Raw genomic sequence first — 20,489 nt, forward strand, 5'->3', positions numbered from 1 at the left:
CTACAGAAAAAACGCTCCTTCCCGGACAGTCGCTCCCGATCGAGCTTCCAGAACGAGTGACGGAAGTAAAGTGGGATCGCTGGAAAATGCTTGATCACCTGCTGAATTTGACATTTTCTGGCATGATCTGAGTCAAAGGTGTGATTTTTGATTTTGTCTCCATGAGAGAGGTCCATTTAAAAAAAACAAAAAACAAAAAAAAAGGAAAGAAAATGAACCATCAAAGTTAACAGATCAAATTGTCAACAGAAAATTCGGGAAATTTCTCACTTAATGTAATAATTCATCTGCTGAATCTGTAAATATCTGTATATGTGTGACGTTATAATTGTTATATTAAGAGGAGTCGGTGATCCTGAGCGGTTTATTAGACACAAAAAAAGCTTTTTAGGATAAACACTGAGAACTGAAAAGTGTCTTTCTGCTTTCCGTCATCTGTTGTCTTTCAAATCGGAGGAAGCATGGACACGTTTGGTGTCTCCGTCCCGTCAAAGAACATTATTCTCCCTCGCCTATTTGTTCCCTCATTTATTTTGTCCACGTAGAGCTTAGACGGGTTTCTGCATCAAAGTGTGAACTTGTCATTAGCCGTGATGAAAACCGCTGCAACGGTTTCCCTCCAGCAGCTTCTGAGTTAATTGCGGCTGATGGTTTGAATTCTGCAGAAAGAACTTGAAGGTTCAGCAGGAAGTCAAATCGGCATCGGGGTCGGCCGTTTACTTGTGTGCGTCGTCTGCACGAGGCCAAGTTGTGTTGACATATAACTTCTACCTGAGTTCAGTTTGACTCCATGTTGCTGTTTTTTTAAGTTTAGTTTAGTAGTTTACTCTTCAAATGTTGATATTTAAAACATGAATATAATTTTTTTTTTCCTTCCTTCCATCTTCTAGATTTTACGTTTGCCTTCACAGACTTTTTTTGCTGAGGTACAAATGTGTTAAATTACATTATTTGTGACCATGAATGAAAAAAAAAAAAAAAATCTCTTGCAGACTCACATAATAATGTTGACCCGTCTTTGGTATTTCTGCACTTCAGTGTTTAGTCATTTACTGACGTACTGAACTGAAAAACCTTCGGAGGTTTTTATTATGAATAAATATGAAAGTAGGAAAATGCAACGTATTTATCCTCGAGTTTGAGTTTGAGCTGCTTTTTCCTAAAACAAAACAGATGTGGACGTCTCTCCGACCATGTGGAGCTGAGCGGACTGAGCTGCTGCCGTTTACTGTGTGTTGGCCCCCATCGATTATGTCGCGGCCCCACATGAAATCAAACATATTCCACTGATCCCACTTTGACAGCTTTCAGGAAAAGAAAAGAGAGTAAGAAAAAAACTGCCCTTTCCATCTGAGCCCAGGAGCTACCTCTTCCTTCATCAGTACGGAGCAAACTTCTGTCTCTCTGGCTTCTTCATCCCGTTGGCCGAGGACGAGATCTTGGCGGTGTAGGAAGCGAGGGCCGCTGCTGCGTGAGCCTGAACCGGCACGGTGGCCGTCGCGGCCGTGGGCACCGAGCCGGGCAACATGGGAGCCCCGATGGCTGCCGCCGCCGCCGCCGCCGCTGCCGCTGCTGCTGAGGCGGGAGGGGTGGAGAGTGCCAGGTAAGGGATGGATTTGACTCCCAGGAGGCTGGAGAGTGGGAGGGCGTAGGGGGCGCCCAGGATAGGAGCGTGGGGCAGCGTGGCGCCCATCGCTGCCAGGGGGGAGGAGGAGGACGAGGCAGAGGCAGGGGGGGCGGGCTGGGTGAAGCTCATGGTCAGGTCAACGGGAGACGGCATGGAGGAGGACTGGGCGGTGGATTTGGCGGTCTCTAAACTGGAGGAGGGGAGGGAGGGGAGGGAGGGGAGGGAGGGAGGAGGAGGAGGAGGAGGAGGTGGAAGGAAGGAAGGGAGGGGAGACGGAGGGTGGAGGGAGGGGGAGAGGGGTAAGGGAGAGGGAGTTTTGGATGGAGAAGGGTTAGAGGGTCAAATAAAAGACATGTTAAAGAAATCAAGAGTAAAATAAAATAAAAAGGATATTTTGGAGAGTAAAAAATGAAATAAAGGAAATTTGACAGAACTAAAATCATAAGACAGGTGTGTTTTGCTGGAGGTTGCAACAGATTATTGTAGGGGAGTTCGCTGTACGGATGGGGGGTGTGCTGTATAAGTTGGGGTGATGGCTTGGGAGGGGGCTTAGGGAGGAGGGAACAGAACCATTGTAGATATATTAGGATGAAGGCTTCGTCAGAGCTGATGAAGATGATGAAGAAGCAGAAAAAATAACTTCAACAGCACGAAAAAAAAGGAAAACCCAGTTAGTCTTTTAGAGAGCTGAAGTCCCACTCCACACCAAGATTAGCATCGGTGCTAACGGCTCAACCGCCGGATCAATGACTCCATCCTGACTTTTTAAAGGCCATCAAAACACAACAACAACAACTGTGCGTACGACACAGAACTGTGAGTCTGTTTGTTTGCTCTTCTGCTCACTTCCTGTCCCAAACTGCCTCGGCCTCGTCAGTATCGTGAAATCTGGCTCCAAGCGGAGCGGCTGTGAGTACGTGTGATATGTGATGACGCTGAATGTTAAATATACTTTTGGTCTTTTCACTGTTCATCGGATTCATCGAATTAACACAGATTGTTCCTTTTACTTCAGGCTCTGTCATTTTTGGACTTCACTGGAGAAGAAAATGTGTTTGAGCATGTTGAAACCCTGAAGGACAAACAAAAACTTCAAGGATTTGCGGCCAACGTCTTGGTCCAGATCCGTCTGGAGGAGTCCGGACCTCCAGGGTCCAGGACCAACCTGATATTAACCAGGTGGTCATAATGTAATGGCTGATGGTGGATGTTTTGGTTTGACTGTAGGAAGATATGACATTGTCAGATTCAGAAATATTTCATTAATCCGTTTGATGAAAAACCAGCAGGAGCGTCATGAATCTGTCTAATGTCAGCCTGGAAAGAGCAAAGCAGCCTCCAGCTGAAAACACGCTGCAGCAAAAATAACAAGTCCGATTTGCAGAGTGGAACTTCGACTCTCTAAAATCAATACTGTACATTTCTTTGAATTCACTGTAGTTCATTTCTTCCGACGTCAACTCCTGCATGCAGAATGTGGATAAAAACAACCTCATCAGGACTGCGATTGGAGTTTACTTTGAGATACCGAGCAAAGATCTCGACAAACAGATGGCTGACCGCTGATGTTCCCTCGCACCAAACAGATATCTGGTTGATCTGGACAATTTCAGGACACAGTGAGCCCTCCAGGTTCATGTAACTCCCTCCCTGATATTTGCATCGTCCGCTAACGTGTGTGTCACTTCCTGTTCCTAACAGGCTGCGTTTAAGGACGGACGGATGTTCAAACAGGAATGTTACACGAAAAAAGTGTAGTCAGAAAGAAATGATCTTCAGATTCAGCTGCTGTAGGAACTGATAATCAGCCAACGCAGAAGCTTCTGCGGCGGCCATCTTGAATATATCATTCAAACGACGGTGTCATCGTTTTTATTCCAGTTGTGACTTCCTTTGTGCCTGACAGGTTTCCTGATTGCTCATGAGAGTCCACGGGGAGCGCGGCGCCGAGGCATGAATAATCAACAGCAGATAAAAAGGGATCAGAGCGGTCAGCCTCCATTCAACTGCACGGAGCGAACGCACACTTCTGAGGACTCCACAACTGAGGTTGTGCGACTGCATCATAAAAGGTGATTTCTGGATTTCATCAGGAATTTAGCTTCAAAAAAAAAAAAAAATGCAGGTGGTCTGAAATTTTAGCATGAGACAATTACATCACATATTTCTTTTGCCCCCCCAATAGTGTTGCATTGTGGGTCGTTTGTGGCCTTAGTTTAACATTTACTGTTATTCAATACTATCCAATACTGAGATATTTGTCAATTAGTTCTAATATACGCTTTTCCACATTATGCAACATTTGGCCTGAACTAAATAAAGATATGAAATAGGTTGTTTACAAAGTTTAAAACAGCATTTTAAATCTTACTAATAATCTATAAAGCAGTAAAATCATCTTGGGCCCAAATACATCTGTGATCTGCTGCAGCAAGTTCAGTTTCTAATTTAACCCTTTTAAACGGGACAGTAATTAAAAAAAAAAAAAAGGATCTTCATGTTTCTTTGACCAAAAACTCGTTTGAGCTAATAAATCAAGAGAAAAGTAGTGACATTTCCCCATACAATTCAATACAATATGAATTCTTTTTTTTAATTAGAAGACTGCAGATTTAAGCTGCTGAATCAAACATTTCTGCAGCTCGTCAGTAAACATCACGTCTTTAATTCTTTTTAAATGGAGAAAGTCTCCTACATGGTATTTAACATCGGCTTATATTTCTGTTTTTATTCATTCCCTCGTGTGAGGAAGTAAACTCACGTTTGTTTCAGTGCGGTTCATGTTTCATTCTCCCACAGATGGAAGAAGCTGTGACAGACTGTCTTATCTGTGTGCTGACTGATTAAAGAAAATAATGGAAAGGACCAGATTTGTCGCGGACGCTTCGGCCTCGTCAAACACCTTTCCTGACCCGACATTTGAGGCTGACTCGTTCTTTTACATTATCTTTACGCTGCGCGTGTGTCTGTGTGTGTGAGATTCTCACTGCTGTCAGCTGTAAGTGAAATATGAATTTCATCCAGAGTCCAATCACGAATTTGCATATTCATGGTGGCGGTAACTCGTATTAACGCCGCCATGACAGCGTGGATCTCACGTCGCCGTCCATTTGGCGAAGGAAGGACGCTCGACCTCCTCGTCTTCGTGTCAAGATTCTCATGCTACACGTGCACTTCATGCTTGCGCCTCGGAACATGGGTGAAGTTTTGCCGGAAATGTGTCCAGAAAGATGGAGGAATGTCTGCATGTGTCAGGCCTCAGCTGTCTTTGCAGTCGAATGCATACATACTTCAATGTGCACCTTTTTTTTCCCAGGTGGAGGTGAAACATAAGAGAGAGAGACATCTGTAAGATCCCAATCAAAGGCACCTTTACCGAGTTATCACTCTGTTAAATTACATTAGAGGCATCGCTCTATTTCTCCTGCTGTTCATCATCATTTTATTGTAAAATCAGTTTCAGTGTGAGCACTTGAAGGAAAATCAGCCGTTAGCTTGTGGACGCTATGGGGGCGGTAAATAAGACAGATCCCTGTGCAGCAGCTGATCCGGTGCCGGTGGAGAACAGTTCTGGGTCTCTGCTGCGTTTTTCATCAACAGATGATGACTAAAGGGGGAATCTACGTCCCATTAAGGCTCGTGGAAGTGAATCTGGTCTCATGCTGCCATGTGAACCAAGTTAGCCGCTGTAAATGTGTGTAAATTTGACCTAACAAAGCAGACCAAACAAACAAACAAAGAAAAATCAATATGTCTTTCTTTGTGTTTACAGAGTTTGATTTCTTTGCCGCTTCAGACTCTTTTATATTTCTTTCCACAGATCTGCTTAGTTGACCATCGCTGTCTGTGGTTGCCAGTTAAGTTGCCACGCCGTTAAAATAAACAAATTGGTCGTGAATCTCTGGCCTTATTTGGTATTAATTCGATTACACTGTAAAAAAAAAACAGCAGTAGGCTGCAGGGTGCACATGATGACTATTATTATTATTAATATTAAGATTTTCACTCTCTTTCAGGTGGCTGTCTCAGAAGCTTCGAATTGGTCCGGTACACTCGGTTATTTAGAGAGTATAATGATTCGGGGGAAGAAAGGTGCTTTGCTCTGTGATCTGCACAGTTTCTTCTCTGCTATTCATTAAAAAAATCCACCAGAGCTGAAATAAGAAACATGGAAGAGTGAGACTGACTGATTTCAGTCGTCACCGTATCGTGTGATCGTGTGGAAATCCCCCGGTCTGGATCCTTACCACGAAGTGATGAGATACTGGGCCAGGTTGATGGCTATCGGCGTGCCGGTGATGGTGACATGGCGGTCGCTGGTGCTGTCGATCTGACTGCCGATCTTGATCTGAGCTCCCGATACCTGCCGGATCTCGTTAATCTTGGTGCCTTGACGACCGATGATTGAGCCAATCAGCTGCGAGGATGAGACAGAGGATTAAAGATTGTTGGACCGTCGCATGTGCTGAGGAAGACTAAATAAGATAAATGTGATTAGCTCTGCCCGTCCCAGGGTCCTGGTTTGTGGTCTTTGTGCCTCAAAAATGGACAATAATTAAGAAAAATGAACATCAAGTATTGAAGACGACTTTAAACTCGAGACTTAAACTTGAAAATTACTAACAAAAAGTTCACTGAGGTAATAAATCAGGTAACAAGTATGGCTGTTTTCCCATACACTTCAATGCAATCTGACTTTTTACAGCTATTTTCACAATGATGATCATTAGATAAAATGCATTGGTCAGAATGATGATTTGGACGCGCACAATATAAGCCAGAAATGCTAACGTTTATGCTAAGCTAGCTCTTCTTTTCTCGGAACCTGAACAGGAAGTTGTGCTGACGATTGGACTGAACAGAAAAGTGAGCTGTGATGTAACTCTGACAGCGACGGAGAGTTTAAACTGTCGAGGATCTGAAAAGCTGAACCAGAATTCATCCATCCATCCATCATCCATTCATCATTAATCCATCCATCATCCCTCCTGTTATCTCTGTTTCTAAGAATACCAAATAACAACAGGTGGTGAACAGCAGCTTAGTGTGTGTCTGTGTGTGTTTTTGTCGTGCAGTAGTTGTCACCATAAGGGCTGACTGATATTTACTGTTACTTCGGTGTCACTTCCTCTCCTTTTTGTGTGCCGGTTAAACTTAAACACCAACACAAACTGATTTTTATGCACAAACAGGCAGAAAGCTCATAAAAACAAACAGATCAGGCGTCACTTTGCTCCTCATTTCTTTGGCCATCACTCCTCCTCTAATCTAAAAATAACGAGTGTTTAAATGATTTTTTATGAGAAGTGACAGCAGACTGACAGAGATATAATGAGGATGTAAATACGGTCCAATTAAAAAGAATAACAATCAAATATTTTACTGTCTGCTTAAAAAAATCTGTTAGGATCTAATCTGGCCAGCATTTAAAGAGAAGACGGAACAGAACTCAAAGAAATGTACGAGATGAATCAAAGGAGACAATTTCATCAGTTTGGTTTTCACTCCGGATGAGCTTTTATTCTTTTATTCTTAACAAACTGATCCTGTCTGCTGCTGACGAATAATCCGCTGAAATAAACTTCTCTTTTTGGAAAACTTTTTGGAAAACTGTGTCCCCTGGCTGGCCTGGGAACGCCTCAGGAGGTTAGGCTTCTCTGCTTAGGCATCTGATTGGCTGCTGGACGTTTCTTCAATTTCTTGGTGGTTAAAAAGCGTAAAATACTCCTCAGAACCAAACCACAACCTCACTTTAGTTCTGGCTCCGTCAGGGGAAAGAGGCTGGCCTCGCTTACGGACTTCAGTCTGGCGTCCCACCGTTCAAGTCTGAAGTCGACGACTGCTTCAAAAATTTTTAAATCTCTCATGTTTGAGCTCGAGTACGGATCAGGACTCCAGTCCAGCGACACAGATCTGGATTTGGACCTGGTCGGGATGCAGTCCAATAAGAAGTGTGGACCGAGGCATCGGCCTTAATCGGAATCATTTTTGAAATGAAATGAAAAGCCTTCTCACTTCCTCCTGATCTTTCCCCTTTTCAGCCTCCTCTGGCTCACTCCATTCATCATTTCATTTCACTTCTCTCTCTCTCTTACGTCTCACATGTAATATTTACTTTTGTCTCTCTGTCTCTCTGTCTCTGTTGGGACAAACATTCCTTTCACCGCCCGTCATTCGAGCGACGGGGCTCTTTTGGAGGAGATCTGCTAGGCGTCCTGCGGCGGGCTATTCGTGGAAACAGGCCTGATAATATAAGTGTGTTTGTGCGTCTGTGTGCGGCAGCTATAATGACACTGGTGGACAGAAGACACAAAGCGCCAGCTGACGACTAACAGGTTAGAAGCATTTGGGTGTAATCCACCTTTAGCCTCGTCGAGTCACAGGCTGCCAGACTTTATTTCAAATACTGTCAACAACCACAACACTCTCCAGGTTCCAGCTGAATTTTTAAACTAACGTATCTGAATGTACAAAATGGGACTCGAGCGGGAGGAAGATTATATTTGTTGGTTGGAAGCGTGACACAAACACACACAGCCGGTCCATTTGTACCAATCAATATTAAAAACCACAGGCACACACGTGGAGAGGAAAGGACGGATGAAACAATAACTTCCTCTAAAACTGCCGGAAACATTCAGGAAGACGGGAAAATGTTTTTGTGAATTGAATAATTCACTAACACTACCTTACGTACAACTTCAATTAAAGATGCGTTAAAACAGACAAACAGTCATATTCCTGTATCACTGAGCCCAGCATGACCTTTAAAAAACCCCAATTCTTTGTACTTTCCTCTTTTTAAATCAACTAAATACACTCTGACATAAGCTGCCGACAGACGAGCTGCGTCCTTGTTCTTCAGTTTTTCACGTGTCCAAACGAAGAGGGAGAGAGATTTTCACTATTACAAATAAAACTGACTGGAGTTCTTCGCGGCGGGAAAACATTTCCATCGGGCCTCGCTGTGAAAACAAGCTTTGGATTTCACGCTTTCCGCAGAGCCGGCTGCTCTGGAGATTTTTTTCTGTCCCCTCTCTTTACGAACTAAGTGCTGTCGGGTAAAATCAGCTCGGAGCTGGAGGAGGGGGAAGAGGACGGAGCAAGGCCTATTTTTGGGGCCATTCCCTGCTGCCCTTGTAATTTTAGGGAAAGGTTTATTGAAGGAGAGAGAGAGAGGGCTGCTGTGAGCTATAGGATGTCGTTAAGCTGCTTGGCCCCGCTCAGCGACTCTCATCTACACAAACAGACATGTGGCACACTTAAATTCAGTCATTATTGTGTTCCCGCTGGTCTCTCATATAGAAACACGCTGAAGTTGGCGCACGGACACACGGAGGGAAGCTCGGGGGCTTTGAAACTGAGGCTTCATTTATACCTGAAGGGTGACGGCTCCCGCAGGGGTGTTGATTATCTTGTCAGAGTTTTCTGTGAATCCGCGACCCCCCCCCCCCATGAACCCCCCCGCCGTCCATCCTTTATTGTGCCGCACACAGCTCGGAGAGATGAATGTGACTGTAACTGTGCGAGTTCCTGAAAAATGGATGACGCCTCGGGCGCAACTAGAGCTGCGAAAACACGCTACGGCTGCAGATATATTCAGAGAATTCTGCTATTTATCGTAGTCCAAAAGTTGGATCTCTGAATTACCCTCCACTTCGCTCCACTGTCAGAGAAGAAGGAGAAGAACGGGATGATTTTGGAAAAAAGAAAAGACAACAAAACAAAACAAGAAAGTTGATGTCTTATTTTAAAAGTTCTTGGTCCAGGTTTGATTTCAGTGCCATCTTAAAATGTAATTTTACAGTTGGGAAATTTGACAGATGCTGTCGATGCACATTAGTATTTTTCAATGTCACGCTGCTGTGGGATAAAACGATAATGTGCGTGCAGTCGGGTTTGTGGTCCCCGACACCGTCCATGGCGTTTTGTTTTGAGCTGCAGACGTAAGGCCGAAGCTGCAGACGAACGCCACGCGGCACGCCGAACGGCTGACTAACAGCCGGTGATGGATGGACGCAGGGAGGCAAAGCGGCAGACGAGTGTTAAAGTCAAGTGAGGCAGAATACACATTTTCTCTAATGAGGAAAGCTCACTTGCTGGCAGGAGTGCCGTCCAGCTCCACATGTCTGTGGCTCTTCAGTTTAAAACCTCTGTTTGGTGGTTTTTCATTAAACTGTCACGATCTCCGCCTTCTGTTTGTTTCTGGCGTCAGCAGCCGGTTGAACGGCAGGACGTCTGTAATGTGAACGGGGGGAAATAACGGACGGCGGACGTGCGGCCCAGCTCTGACCCACAGAGCTGAACTCAGCTTTGTCGCAAATTCCCTCCAGTCTAAAACACAAAGTTACAAATGAGAGCTCAAGTCAGTGAGCTGTCTTTTCCTTCGGTCGATAAAAGCTGATCACGTCGCGAATCTACAGAGTTCAGTTTGGTGAAGAAAGTTCTCTTTTGGTGGCTGGTGAACGAAGGACGGAGGAGATTTAAAAGAAACGTGTCCAAGGTCACAGTCAGAGAGAGGAAAGCAAAACAGGAATATGAGTTTGTGTCAACTCAAAATTACGCTATTAGAAATAGAACCAGGTCATTATAAAGATAACAACTGATCACAGTATTAATTTGAAAATGATGATCCGTCAAATTGTTTCAGGCTGCAGCTGCATATTTATATCTGCGTTTCCTTCAAGTGTCGGTTCTCCAGCTTCCTCTCTCAGTCTAAACAGGTGAGCGGCTGTTTGTCATGTCATTGCAGTAAAAAGCCAAGTTCAGTTATTATCCGAATGAAATCTGCAGCCGGTTCCACCCTCGACAGTTTGTCCTTCTCAACCTTCTGTTTCATTTACATCGCCGTCACTTACATCGTTTGGAATGAGGAGCTCCTGAGACGTGGTTTGGGAATTGGCCTCCACCCCGCCTGAGAGAGAGATAAAGAGAGAGGTGATTCATTTCCATTCAAAACAAAACAAAAAATTTTATTCTGCTCCGAAAAGGTTGGACTGAAATTTCGTGAGGTGAAGTTCGTGGCTGAACATCAGATCTTCAGGAGCTGTTAGAGTTTGTAAAAGTGTACAAAAGATTTGTTTTTCAAAAGAAGAAGAAGCTGTGAACAAAATCTGTGAACGAATGATGTCAGTGATGAAGTTACACAACACTTCTGTGAACTGAAAACAAGTTCCCACAAAATGTGTGACCCTGAAGTTACAGGTATCAGCTTGTTTTTGTTTGGGTTTTTTTTTCCTCACGTGAATTTTTTTGGTAAAAATATAAATGATTTCTTCGGATATGTAAAGATGGAGCTCTTTCTGTCAGCTCTGTCAGAGCGACGAACACATTTCAGGCCTCTGCAGCTTGACAGCATCTCTGCTGATGTGTCCACGACCTCTGACCTCTCTGAAGAGGGTGACCTCACCAGAGAAGATCTCCATACGAATGACCCAACGTGCCTTTAACACTCAAAATAAACAGTTTTTAAAATAAATGTGCGATGTTTTTCCGACTATTCCGGCTCGTGAAGATGATTTGAAAAAAGAAGAAAGGCGTGAAAACCAATTCCACATTTGATTTTCACCTTGTAGTCAATTAGCAGAGTTCAGAGCAGCATGTAACAGCGTGTAAACCCAGCTGGATGCTGGGAATCAAAGCTAACACACCGGGGTTATGACGCAGGGCTGCAGGCTGGAAGAATAATTATATTTGGTTTATTATCCAGTATGAAGTTAAAATGACTCACAGAACGAGACTTTGGAATAACAGAGCGGCGAATTCAAAGCAAGTCGGACAAATTCATATATTTTTACACATATCTTCTCTGTGCTTCAATGATGAAACCCGGAGTAATGACTTCCTTCGAAGTGAAAATGAGGTTTGGATATCTTTTTCTTCTTCTTTTTTTTTTGTTCCTTTTGCGGCTTCAAGTTTGTAGAGTTTTTGTGTGAAAAAAAAATAAATTTAAAAAAGTGAACTCTGATCAGCTGACAGTCTGTCACACAGTTGTTTCATGTTTGTTTGTGCGTTTGCACCTACCTGGCAGAATTTGTGTAGCTGATTGGCTGATGGGGCCCAGGCCTTGTTGCTGCATCGACAACTGGTGAAGCTTCGCCAGCTGCGAGGGGAAGAGAGAAAGCAGAGAAAGGAAGTTATAATCTTCATATATTGACCGGAACATGTCACGTAAATCTGGCGACGGCCTGTTTCTGTCACCTCTGAGTGTGGAATGCCGTAGGGGCTCTGTACCGCGTACGTCTGCAACACAAAAGAAACACACGTGTCAATAAAGTCCACGTTTAAAATCTCTTCAGCGAAGAATCCAAATAGGCCTCATTTCTACATTTTTCTCACATTCAACGGACAGGAAGTTACACTTTTTTGGCCGTCTCAGGCTCCGCCCACACTGATGTGTTCTCATTTCATCTCCAAAGCTGAATAATTCAGTGTCAGCAATAATCTGATAATTCGCCCTGAAACGCTTGAAAACGGTGGTCACGTGACCATCTGTGCAAAGCAACGGCCTCCTGTTCGTGTCTTCATCACTGGAGGTGGAGGCCGGAAATGTCAAAATGGAACGGCGTCAGCAGCGTTTAAAATGTTGGAGAAGAGCGAACAGCTGGAGAAAATGTAAAGACTGCTTTCCTCTGATTGGTGGAGGCCTGGGAAGAAGGAAGTTAAATAAAACACAGCACTGATTTACACAACAAGTATTTCTTTATTAAATACTAAACTAGCGTTCCATACAAAGCCGGCCAGTGGACGTGCATGTCATCTCCAGGCCGAGCACAGACTCCGTGTCAGAGCATCCGTGTTTCTTTCTGAGGCTTCAAACAGAGCAAACACCTCCACGCACAAGATGTGTGTGTCTCCCTGAGGTTCACCACACCTTACATAACAGATTTCTAAGCTGTTCTCCTTGACGCAGTCCGCATTGCCACCGCTGCTGAACTTTTGACTCCTGATGCTAACTCAGGAATGAGGAGAGCCGGCTGCATGCAGCAGGAAACAGAAGAGGAAGAGGCGCCGGCCTCAGCGCGCCTCTGTGCCATCTCTCTCCTTGATCTGCAGATACTCCGGTAAATATTGATGCACGGTGGCGTCCCCATCACGTGCCCAGAAGGAGAAAACATTTTGGAAATAAATGAAAACACTGAAGGAATCAGAGATGCAGGCGGGACTAGCTGCTGTGCTGCTGCTGCTTATCTCAGAATACTACGTCACATCTAACCATCATTTTCCTCAGTGACAGACTCGTATAGTTCTGCTGCTGATGTCTGAGAGAGGACTTGATCTGTTTGGAGTTTTCAAAGTAAAAAAAAAAAAAAAGATCCTGTCAGAACCGAGAACGTCAGCAGGAACTGATCATTCTGCCTCATGAAGACAGAACTTAAAGGTTATCACCTGATTAACCTCAACTTAACATACCGACGTACGATAAATAATTCATGCCGAGCTTTTTCCTGTCTGGAGCAGCAAGTAACAAAAAAACAAAACAAAACAATTCTAAGGAAAGTGCTCACAAGCAGAAAGAAACGAGGAAAGATGGACCACATTTTTGTGTGTTTGGCATTTCAGATAATAACAATAACGATGATTTGTGAAGCATCTTATTGTGACACCTGATTGCTTTCAGCATATAAAAGTAAAAACCACTGAGGTTTGTCCCAACTCCAAATCTGGTCGTTGTTCCCGGACGGTGATGATCCAACAGGTGGATCAACGGTTCAAACTGAGGGCCTTAAATCTTCAGAGTCTCAGCTTGGTCCTCTGAAGCACAAACAAACAATCATATCTGTGGTTCGATTAAAACCGGATCCAACTTTATCATCTTTACTGTGAACGCCGGATGTCACCTGAGCTCGAGCTCATTAGATCTGTGGGCTTGTTTTTAATTTATGAATGCAGGAATCTGTTGAGCTACTTTAACATTAAAAGTTTATGATAAAATAGATTTCTAACATTTTGTTTTTTTGCCCTAAATGCCATAAATTTGTCAGCCAGTGTGGATGGATGTGCCGCTCGTCTCTTCGCTGAACATTTGTGCGAAGAGTCATTGAGCAGATTTAGCTTCTCTCCGAGGACGGTTTTCTCTCCGAGGCCACAGCGGCTCATCTTTATTTGTGTTCGTCTGGACGGAGTAATGAATCCTCTCAGCCTCCAGAAACACCTGCTCCTCAGCGTTAATGACGGTCGGGGCAGCTCAGCATCAGCTGTGATAATGACCCTCCCTCCGTCTCCAGTGTTATTAATACACATATTAATTATCAACGCGCCGCTCTCGTGAATATTCATCAGATTCTTCATATAGAAGTGACCGGAGATGGCGAAGGAACAACAAACGGCGAATGGAAAAAATGAAATGAATACAGAAAAAAGATGTTTTGGGAGATCCAGAATATTAAGATGAACATGAAGGAGCGGCGCAAAACAATTATCTGCATGTTCATGTCACAAACATTTCAATTTATCCTCCCCAAAATTTGAAATAAAACAAATAAAACTATATTTGCGTTTGACAGCAGAAAATATTTTAAATATTTTATATTTTATTTTATATTTTATTTTGGACTGACTGAAGCTCTCAGATCATTAGGAAAAGATGTTAAATCAAATAAAAAAATAAAAATGAAAAGAGGTCCAGATGAAATGAAACTTGAATACGGAGGAGAGATATTAACACAAACAAACCACAAAAGCTTTCTGGGGTCAAATACTCAACGGGAGATAAAACAAGACGACGACTGGCCAAAATGTTGAAGCTTCCTTTGACCTTTAAGACTTCAGCTCCTCAGTTCTCTGTCTTTTGTCCGATCACACGGCGTCAAAGTAAAAATAGCACCTGTGGAACTTGAGTGGAGCTTTTAATCTGGTGAGAACTGATGAGGACGAAGTCGTTACTTCCTGTTCCAGAAGACTCGCTCCTGCCTCCTCACAGGGTGAAATGACCCAGAAGTATCTTAATGGCTGCCACGATAAGAGGCGGCTGACCTGTCTGAGTGATACGGAAGGGAGCTTCGATGCTTCCTTCCTTATCTCCTCTCCCACAGGAAACATTGGAGGAAACACTGAACGATAAGTCCGCTCCAGCAGACTCACATCCTTATTTTTCTCTTATGTTTTTCCTTCATGTTGGTTTTAAGTTCTCACTTCAGTCGATTTTTGTTTCAGTTTACGCTTCATGTGTTTAAAAATGAATGACTTTGGTGGTCTACTTCAGGAATTCACATCTTTCCTGGTCTTGATGAACCAAAGTTCTGTGTTATCAGGAGTCTGAATGAGATCTGTAATAAATTCTTATATGGAGCAGGAAGGTCAGCTGATCATCAATGCTAAAAGGTGAAACGCACATTTGCTCCTTCTTATCTAATTTACTTTCACAATTTCTGATCCATCGGCTCGACTTTCCTCATACAAACATTTCCTTTCCAAACTTTGTTGGATCCCGACTTCTTCACTTACTTGACGTACTTAACGTCTGTCAGCGTCCAAACGCTTAATCGCAGCTAATTTCCGTTTGATCATATCAGGGAGAAATCCGCCCTGCTAAAATCCTGAAATGAAGATTAATGTTAAATCCCGGAGACGTGACGAGTGCTGATGAATCTGTCAGCAGAGAGAACATGAGTGATTTCAGCAGAAACTCCATGTAAACAGATGACGCCGTCGTTCCACGAATGGAAGCGAAGAATAATAAGCACTTATCGCTTCTCTTCATGTCGTCCTCCCAAACCTCCGTCCCATCGACTTCCTTTATTTTCTCCACCTTTGACCTTTCCCTTTCATCCGTCTTCATCCGCTTATCCGGGGTCGGCCCGCGGGGCTTTTCCTTTCATTATTTACTTATTTGCCCTCCTTTTCCTGAAGCCTCTGGCGGCCATATTGGAGGAAGTCAATTGAAATTTCCTCCAAACACACTTTCTTTGAAATGAAAACCTGAAACTCAGAATCTTAAGAATGTCACATTCCACACTGTCTTCAGAACTTTTCCTCCCAGTCCGCACTTCTTTCCTTTCGCTGTGAGCACTGAAGTCTGTTTCTTTGTTGGTCAAATTTAAAAGTATCTTCTTGATTTAATCTTTCCATTTGGAGACATTTCTTGCTTCTGTAAAGTGTGAATTTCAACTCCATCTGCAGGACAATGAAGTCTCTGCACATTTCCCACAAAGAGACAAAACTCCGTGACGCAGCAGCCAGAGGAGCTCCTGTAGTTTCCTCTTTTCTACGTCGGCCATCCGTCTCCTCCTCCCATCAGCCCCGTTGAGCCTCCATTAGCTTGTGTTACTGTTTCTTCACCTGACACCCCCAAGGCCCCTCGGTGCCTGACAGACACTGTTTTAAACGCACACAGACAGACACACACCACTTAGCTACAGCTGGCTGAGGAGAACAGGGAGCTGTCAGTGTGCTGCAGAGTGTGATGGAGTAAAGCGATGTTCTGTCCTCCGCTGCCCGTCTCTGCCGTCCGTCTGTCAGTCCGTCCTCTATGTCCAGCTAATCTGACCGTGTCAGCTCCGAGGTTCTGAGCTCTGAGCGTCCAAATGCCTCTCCATCAACCAAATCAGTCAGTCCTCAGCGGCCCGAGAGTGAATCAGCCGGTGGAGGGCGTGCACAACTCAGCGCAACGGCGAAACAAGAAGCATAGAAGGAAATAATCTGTTTGGCTTTTTTTTTTTAAGGGTGACTTCAAAATTAATTAGATTTTAATCATCAAGCTTTCCCGTGGAGTCAGTTCTGATGGTTAATCTGGTCACTCAACGTCAGCGCCTGTCTGTTGTTTGATAACTGGAGCCAAACCTCCAAAAAGTGCGGAACTCAGTCGTAAAGGCTTCAGGCTTTTTTCTGAAACCTGACGAGGAAAGAGCATCATTGCTGAGTCTACTTCTGGATTTTAGCTGAACTGGCGCTGAACTGGCATCAATGCAACGCCTGGAATTCCTCCTGGGTCCAAGTTTTAGTTTCATGTGGACCTTTAGCTGTCTGATCAGATTGCCTGAAAATAAAAAGACGTCATTTCATATTTTTTTCATTTAAGTTGAAATCAGACAAAAGTACAACAACAACCCAGAGATGAGATCTTCCAGTCTTGACTGAGCTTAATCACCCTGGAAGAATAATCATCTCCTCGATGCGGATAAAGTTGAGGAATTCATGAATGTGATGCAATCCTTGATTTAGTTTTGTCACATGAGAAACAGTTGAAGTTAAACCTGACTGTGTCATCCACACAGGCTTTAATTCGTCACCCGACATCTGTAGCTGTTCAGGGAAAAAACAACCGTTTCTACCCGGCTCCAATGACGGCTCTGACAGAAGCCATTGCACATCAACACCCTCACACGCTCGGCTCTCGGAGACACGTAAGTGAAAAGTGTTTAAATAAATGAGGAATTTTCGCCCCGGGGCTCTTCTCTATAGCCTGACTTGAAATAATTGTGTAAGCAGCGACTGTGAGTTCACTGGCTGGTTGAAGGACACTTAGCTAATGATGGTGACACGCTCTGCTGTTAGAAACCTGAGGACGCTCCGTTATGGACAGTCTAATCTAAACACGCTGCTTCGCCCTTGACATGAAAGCTATTTGTGAAGCAGCGTTTGCACGGTTCACTGAGGGAGGAGAAAAATTGCAGGGAAAGAAGCCATTTAATTGAATTCTCTATAATTTAGTTTGAAGTTGAGAAAACAAACATCGCAGCCTTCATTTCCCAACACCAATATTCACTTCCACTTTTGAGAAATTAATGGTTTTTGAGAAATCAAAAATGAAAGAGGATGTGTTTCAGAAAAAGAGAATCAGACAAATTAAAGTAATCTAATGATTTCTAGTCTACATTTTTAAAAAGGCCCCATTTTGTATGATGTCTGTTTTTTTAATTCTCAATCACGTTTAGGTTAGATTAGACAGTGAAGTATCAAAAGTCTGCCTGGATTCAGAAAATGAGCCGTTGGTCCTTCTGGGAGTTTGTGACATCACAACTAAACAGCCACGCCCACATGGACCCACCATCCTGAGCGTTTACCTGAAATCTGCTGTATTTTTATTAGATCACAAAATAACCCTGAGATATATATATTTTTTAAAACAAAAGCTCTAAAACGTCACATTTTCTCTGGAGGGAATCTGTAGGTTCATCGTAACGGTGTGATCTGAGCCGGCCTACGATTCATCACGCTGTCCTGAAACAGCGCCAAGATGAATGCTTTCCTGGTTCAGGGGCAAAAAAAAAAGGTTAAGCCTAAATCTGTACAGAAACAAAGTCTTTGACAACAAAAACAACACATGATGGTTTTCTCTCCTTGGCGTTGGGGGGGGGCACTGATAGCAAAGTGGCCTCCTGCTGTGCTGAGTCCGACCTAACCAAACCTACAGGGAGTCTGGCTGAAGCCCCGCCGGCCAATTTAATGGATGCTCAGACGGAACATTTCGGGGGTGGTTCAGATATTAAATCCAACTAAGGAGGTCCCTCAGGAGTCTCACGGATTATCAGATGCCTAAACACCACACGGGGGGCTCCAGTCCTCGGAGGCCTTTTTTTTTTTTTTATTTTAAAATCGCTGAGTAGACGGTGGAAACATGTTCACATCGACGTGATCTACCAGGAAGTGATTGGTCGAGGCGCCGCGTCACCGAGTGACAAAGCAGAATAAATATGGATGTTGGCTCCGCCTCCAACTCCCTGATGATCCAAAAATGGTCAAAGGGGCTGGGCTTGATACTCAGTTTGTAGAAAGCTAATTTTAAAAAGTTAAATAAAAAAAATGAAAATGAATCACTCACTGAAACTATATTTTATAAAAGTCTGTAAATGTGTTTCTACAGGTTTAACGTGAGAATCCAGACAGAGTCAGAACCTTATGGCCCTTGAAGTCTATGTGAAAATGTCCTTCCTTCTCACTGATTTATTTTCCTGATGAGCAGCTCTCAGATTGATGTGCGACATCACGGAGGGTTGGGACTGTTCCACTTTAGACCTGGACTAGTGAAGCTCCACTTCAAATCCGTCACCGTGCAGTTTAACATAATGAAATTCTCTTTGCTCTCCGGGGAAAACAGTAATCAGTCTACTTCAACTCGAAGCTCGTTTGGAACAGATGAGGCTCCAAAAAAAGGAAAAGAAATGCAGCAAAATTAACTCTAAAATAAAGATCAGGCTGTCTGGCTGCTTTTTTTTGTGTGTGTGTGTATTTTCACAGCGCCTTAAAAGATTAAAGGTGTTTATTGTCATGTACAGTAAAGAAACACGTTTCCCGTAAAATTAATGTGCGCATTTATAGAATTTTTTAAAAAGGTTTAAAAAAAACAGACAGGACAGCAAAAATAGAAAGAACAATAACAGATGAAGTGTAACAGTCGTCGTAGTCGATGCAATTAGTAACTTCAGTTTAGGAGTCTGATGGCAGCGGGAAGGAAAGAGTTCTACATTTGACACTTCTGTAAACGTGCTGTATTGGATCATCGGTGCTGCACTCTTGTGTTTGTGTGCACTTTTTCTTCTTCTGTTTCCTGATTCGCTTCACTTAGCTTTTATTTTACGTTTTTTTTTTTTTTTTTCTGTCCAGCCAATCTTCATTTGTCACCTTCCAGTTCTTTTCTTTATCTCTTTGGTTTCAAATTTTCTTTCACGGCCGTCCTCTGTTCTCAGCCTCGGTTAACAGATAACTGCATTTTCTTTTCCAGCTTTTTTGTGTAAAGAAGACAAAGAAGAGTCACATTTATTGCCCCCGACGATGTGGGGCTGTTAATCTGTCTGACCCTCCGACCATCAGAAGCTGATATGAAGGAAATATCTAGACATCTTGAGTCTTTAAACTTATTGCGTAATTTTTTTCTCTCTGACGACATTTTTGTTTTTAAAAACGAGACGTTCAAACGAAACGTGACGTAAAGACGTCGGCAGCGCTGCAGCTGTCTGACACTTCATCGCTCCTTCATTACTGTATTTACTGCCACTTCTCGACATCAGCGGCACAGCTCTGCAGATTCAGATTAGATTTACACAAATAGAATCAAATACTGAGGAAAAGACTTCAATAGTTTTTTTATTGCCAATTTATTGCCGACATTTTGGAGAGAAAAAAAAAGTAATTCTGGTTTAATGTAGATTTTAATCATTTTTCCAAATTGTTTATTTTTGTAAGATACACACATTCACTCATTTTCATTTATTTCAGGCACAAACCAAACATCCTATCTTTGCTCTTCTGACAAAGATAAGGTTTGTTAAATGAATGCCTCAAAGCAGCTGCTGGTTGTTTGGTATTGGAAGTATTTTGGCCGCCACTCCTGAATAAGTTGAAGCTCTGCTGAGCAGGAAGACTGTTAAATTCAGTTATTTGTGTGTTTTTGGTCTTTGTGTCCATATTGTGTAAAAAAAATAAATCAACCTGCTGACCAAAGAGGATTATTCTGATCAGAGGCCTTCCTCCATCACTTGCTCGCTAATGTTGACTTGACTGTGTTTCATTTTCACAAAAAAAAAAGAAAAAAAAAGAAAAAGGCATTTGGACCTTCTGACCTTCGACCCTTGACCCTTGACCCCAGGCGGCCATACTCACTTGCTGCAGGTCCACTCCTCCCTGTGCCACTGAGAACAGGGGGTGAGAGCCAAAGTCTGACGCCTCGAACACCTTCAGCCGGCACAGAGAGACACAAGCACAGTCAGGGCTTCGGGCAGACTCACAATTATCAGACAACAACAACAAGCGACACACTGCAGAACCCGGCAAAGCGAGTCATTCACAAATCCCCGTCACGGCCAACGAGGGGAACGTTTTTTTTTTCAGTGTGACTTATGTCGTTTTAGTGATGCAGCCATCTCTGGATCAGGAGGAAGCGCCGTTTTCATGTCATGTCCTGATGAAGTTGGTTCTACTGACG

General features: G+C 43.4%; 1 protein-coding gene across 1 annotated transcript in view; it reads right to left on the reverse strand.

Annotated features, from left to right (window-relative positions):
- Positions 1-892: 892 nt before the first annotated feature.
- Positions 893-20,489, reverse strand: part of pcbp4 (poly(rC) binding protein 4) — a 60,556-nt gene continuing 40,959 nt past the window's right edge. Inside the window, exons 9-14 of the mRNA XM_029502485.1 lie at positions 20,168-20,239; positions 11,828-11,869; positions 11,651-11,729; positions 10,486-10,541; positions 5,875-6,044; positions 893-1,817 (exon numbers count right to left, since the gene is read on the reverse strand). Coding sequence (XP_029358345.1) covers positions 1,379-1,817; positions 5,875-6,044; positions 10,486-10,541; positions 11,651-11,729; positions 11,828-11,869; positions 20,168-20,239 — 858 coding nt within the window. The 3' untranslated portion in view covers positions 893-1,378. The remainder of the gene's footprint in view (positions 1,818-5,874; positions 6,045-10,485; positions 10,542-11,650; positions 11,730-11,827; positions 11,870-20,167; positions 20,240-20,489) is intronic.

This window comes from Echeneis naucrates, chromosome 5, assembly GCF_900963305.1.
Source record: "Echeneis naucrates chromosome 5, fEcheNa1.1, whole genome shotgun sequence".
Taxonomy (NCBI): domain Eukaryota; kingdom Metazoa; phylum Chordata; class Actinopteri; order Carangiformes; family Echeneidae; genus Echeneis; species Echeneis naucrates.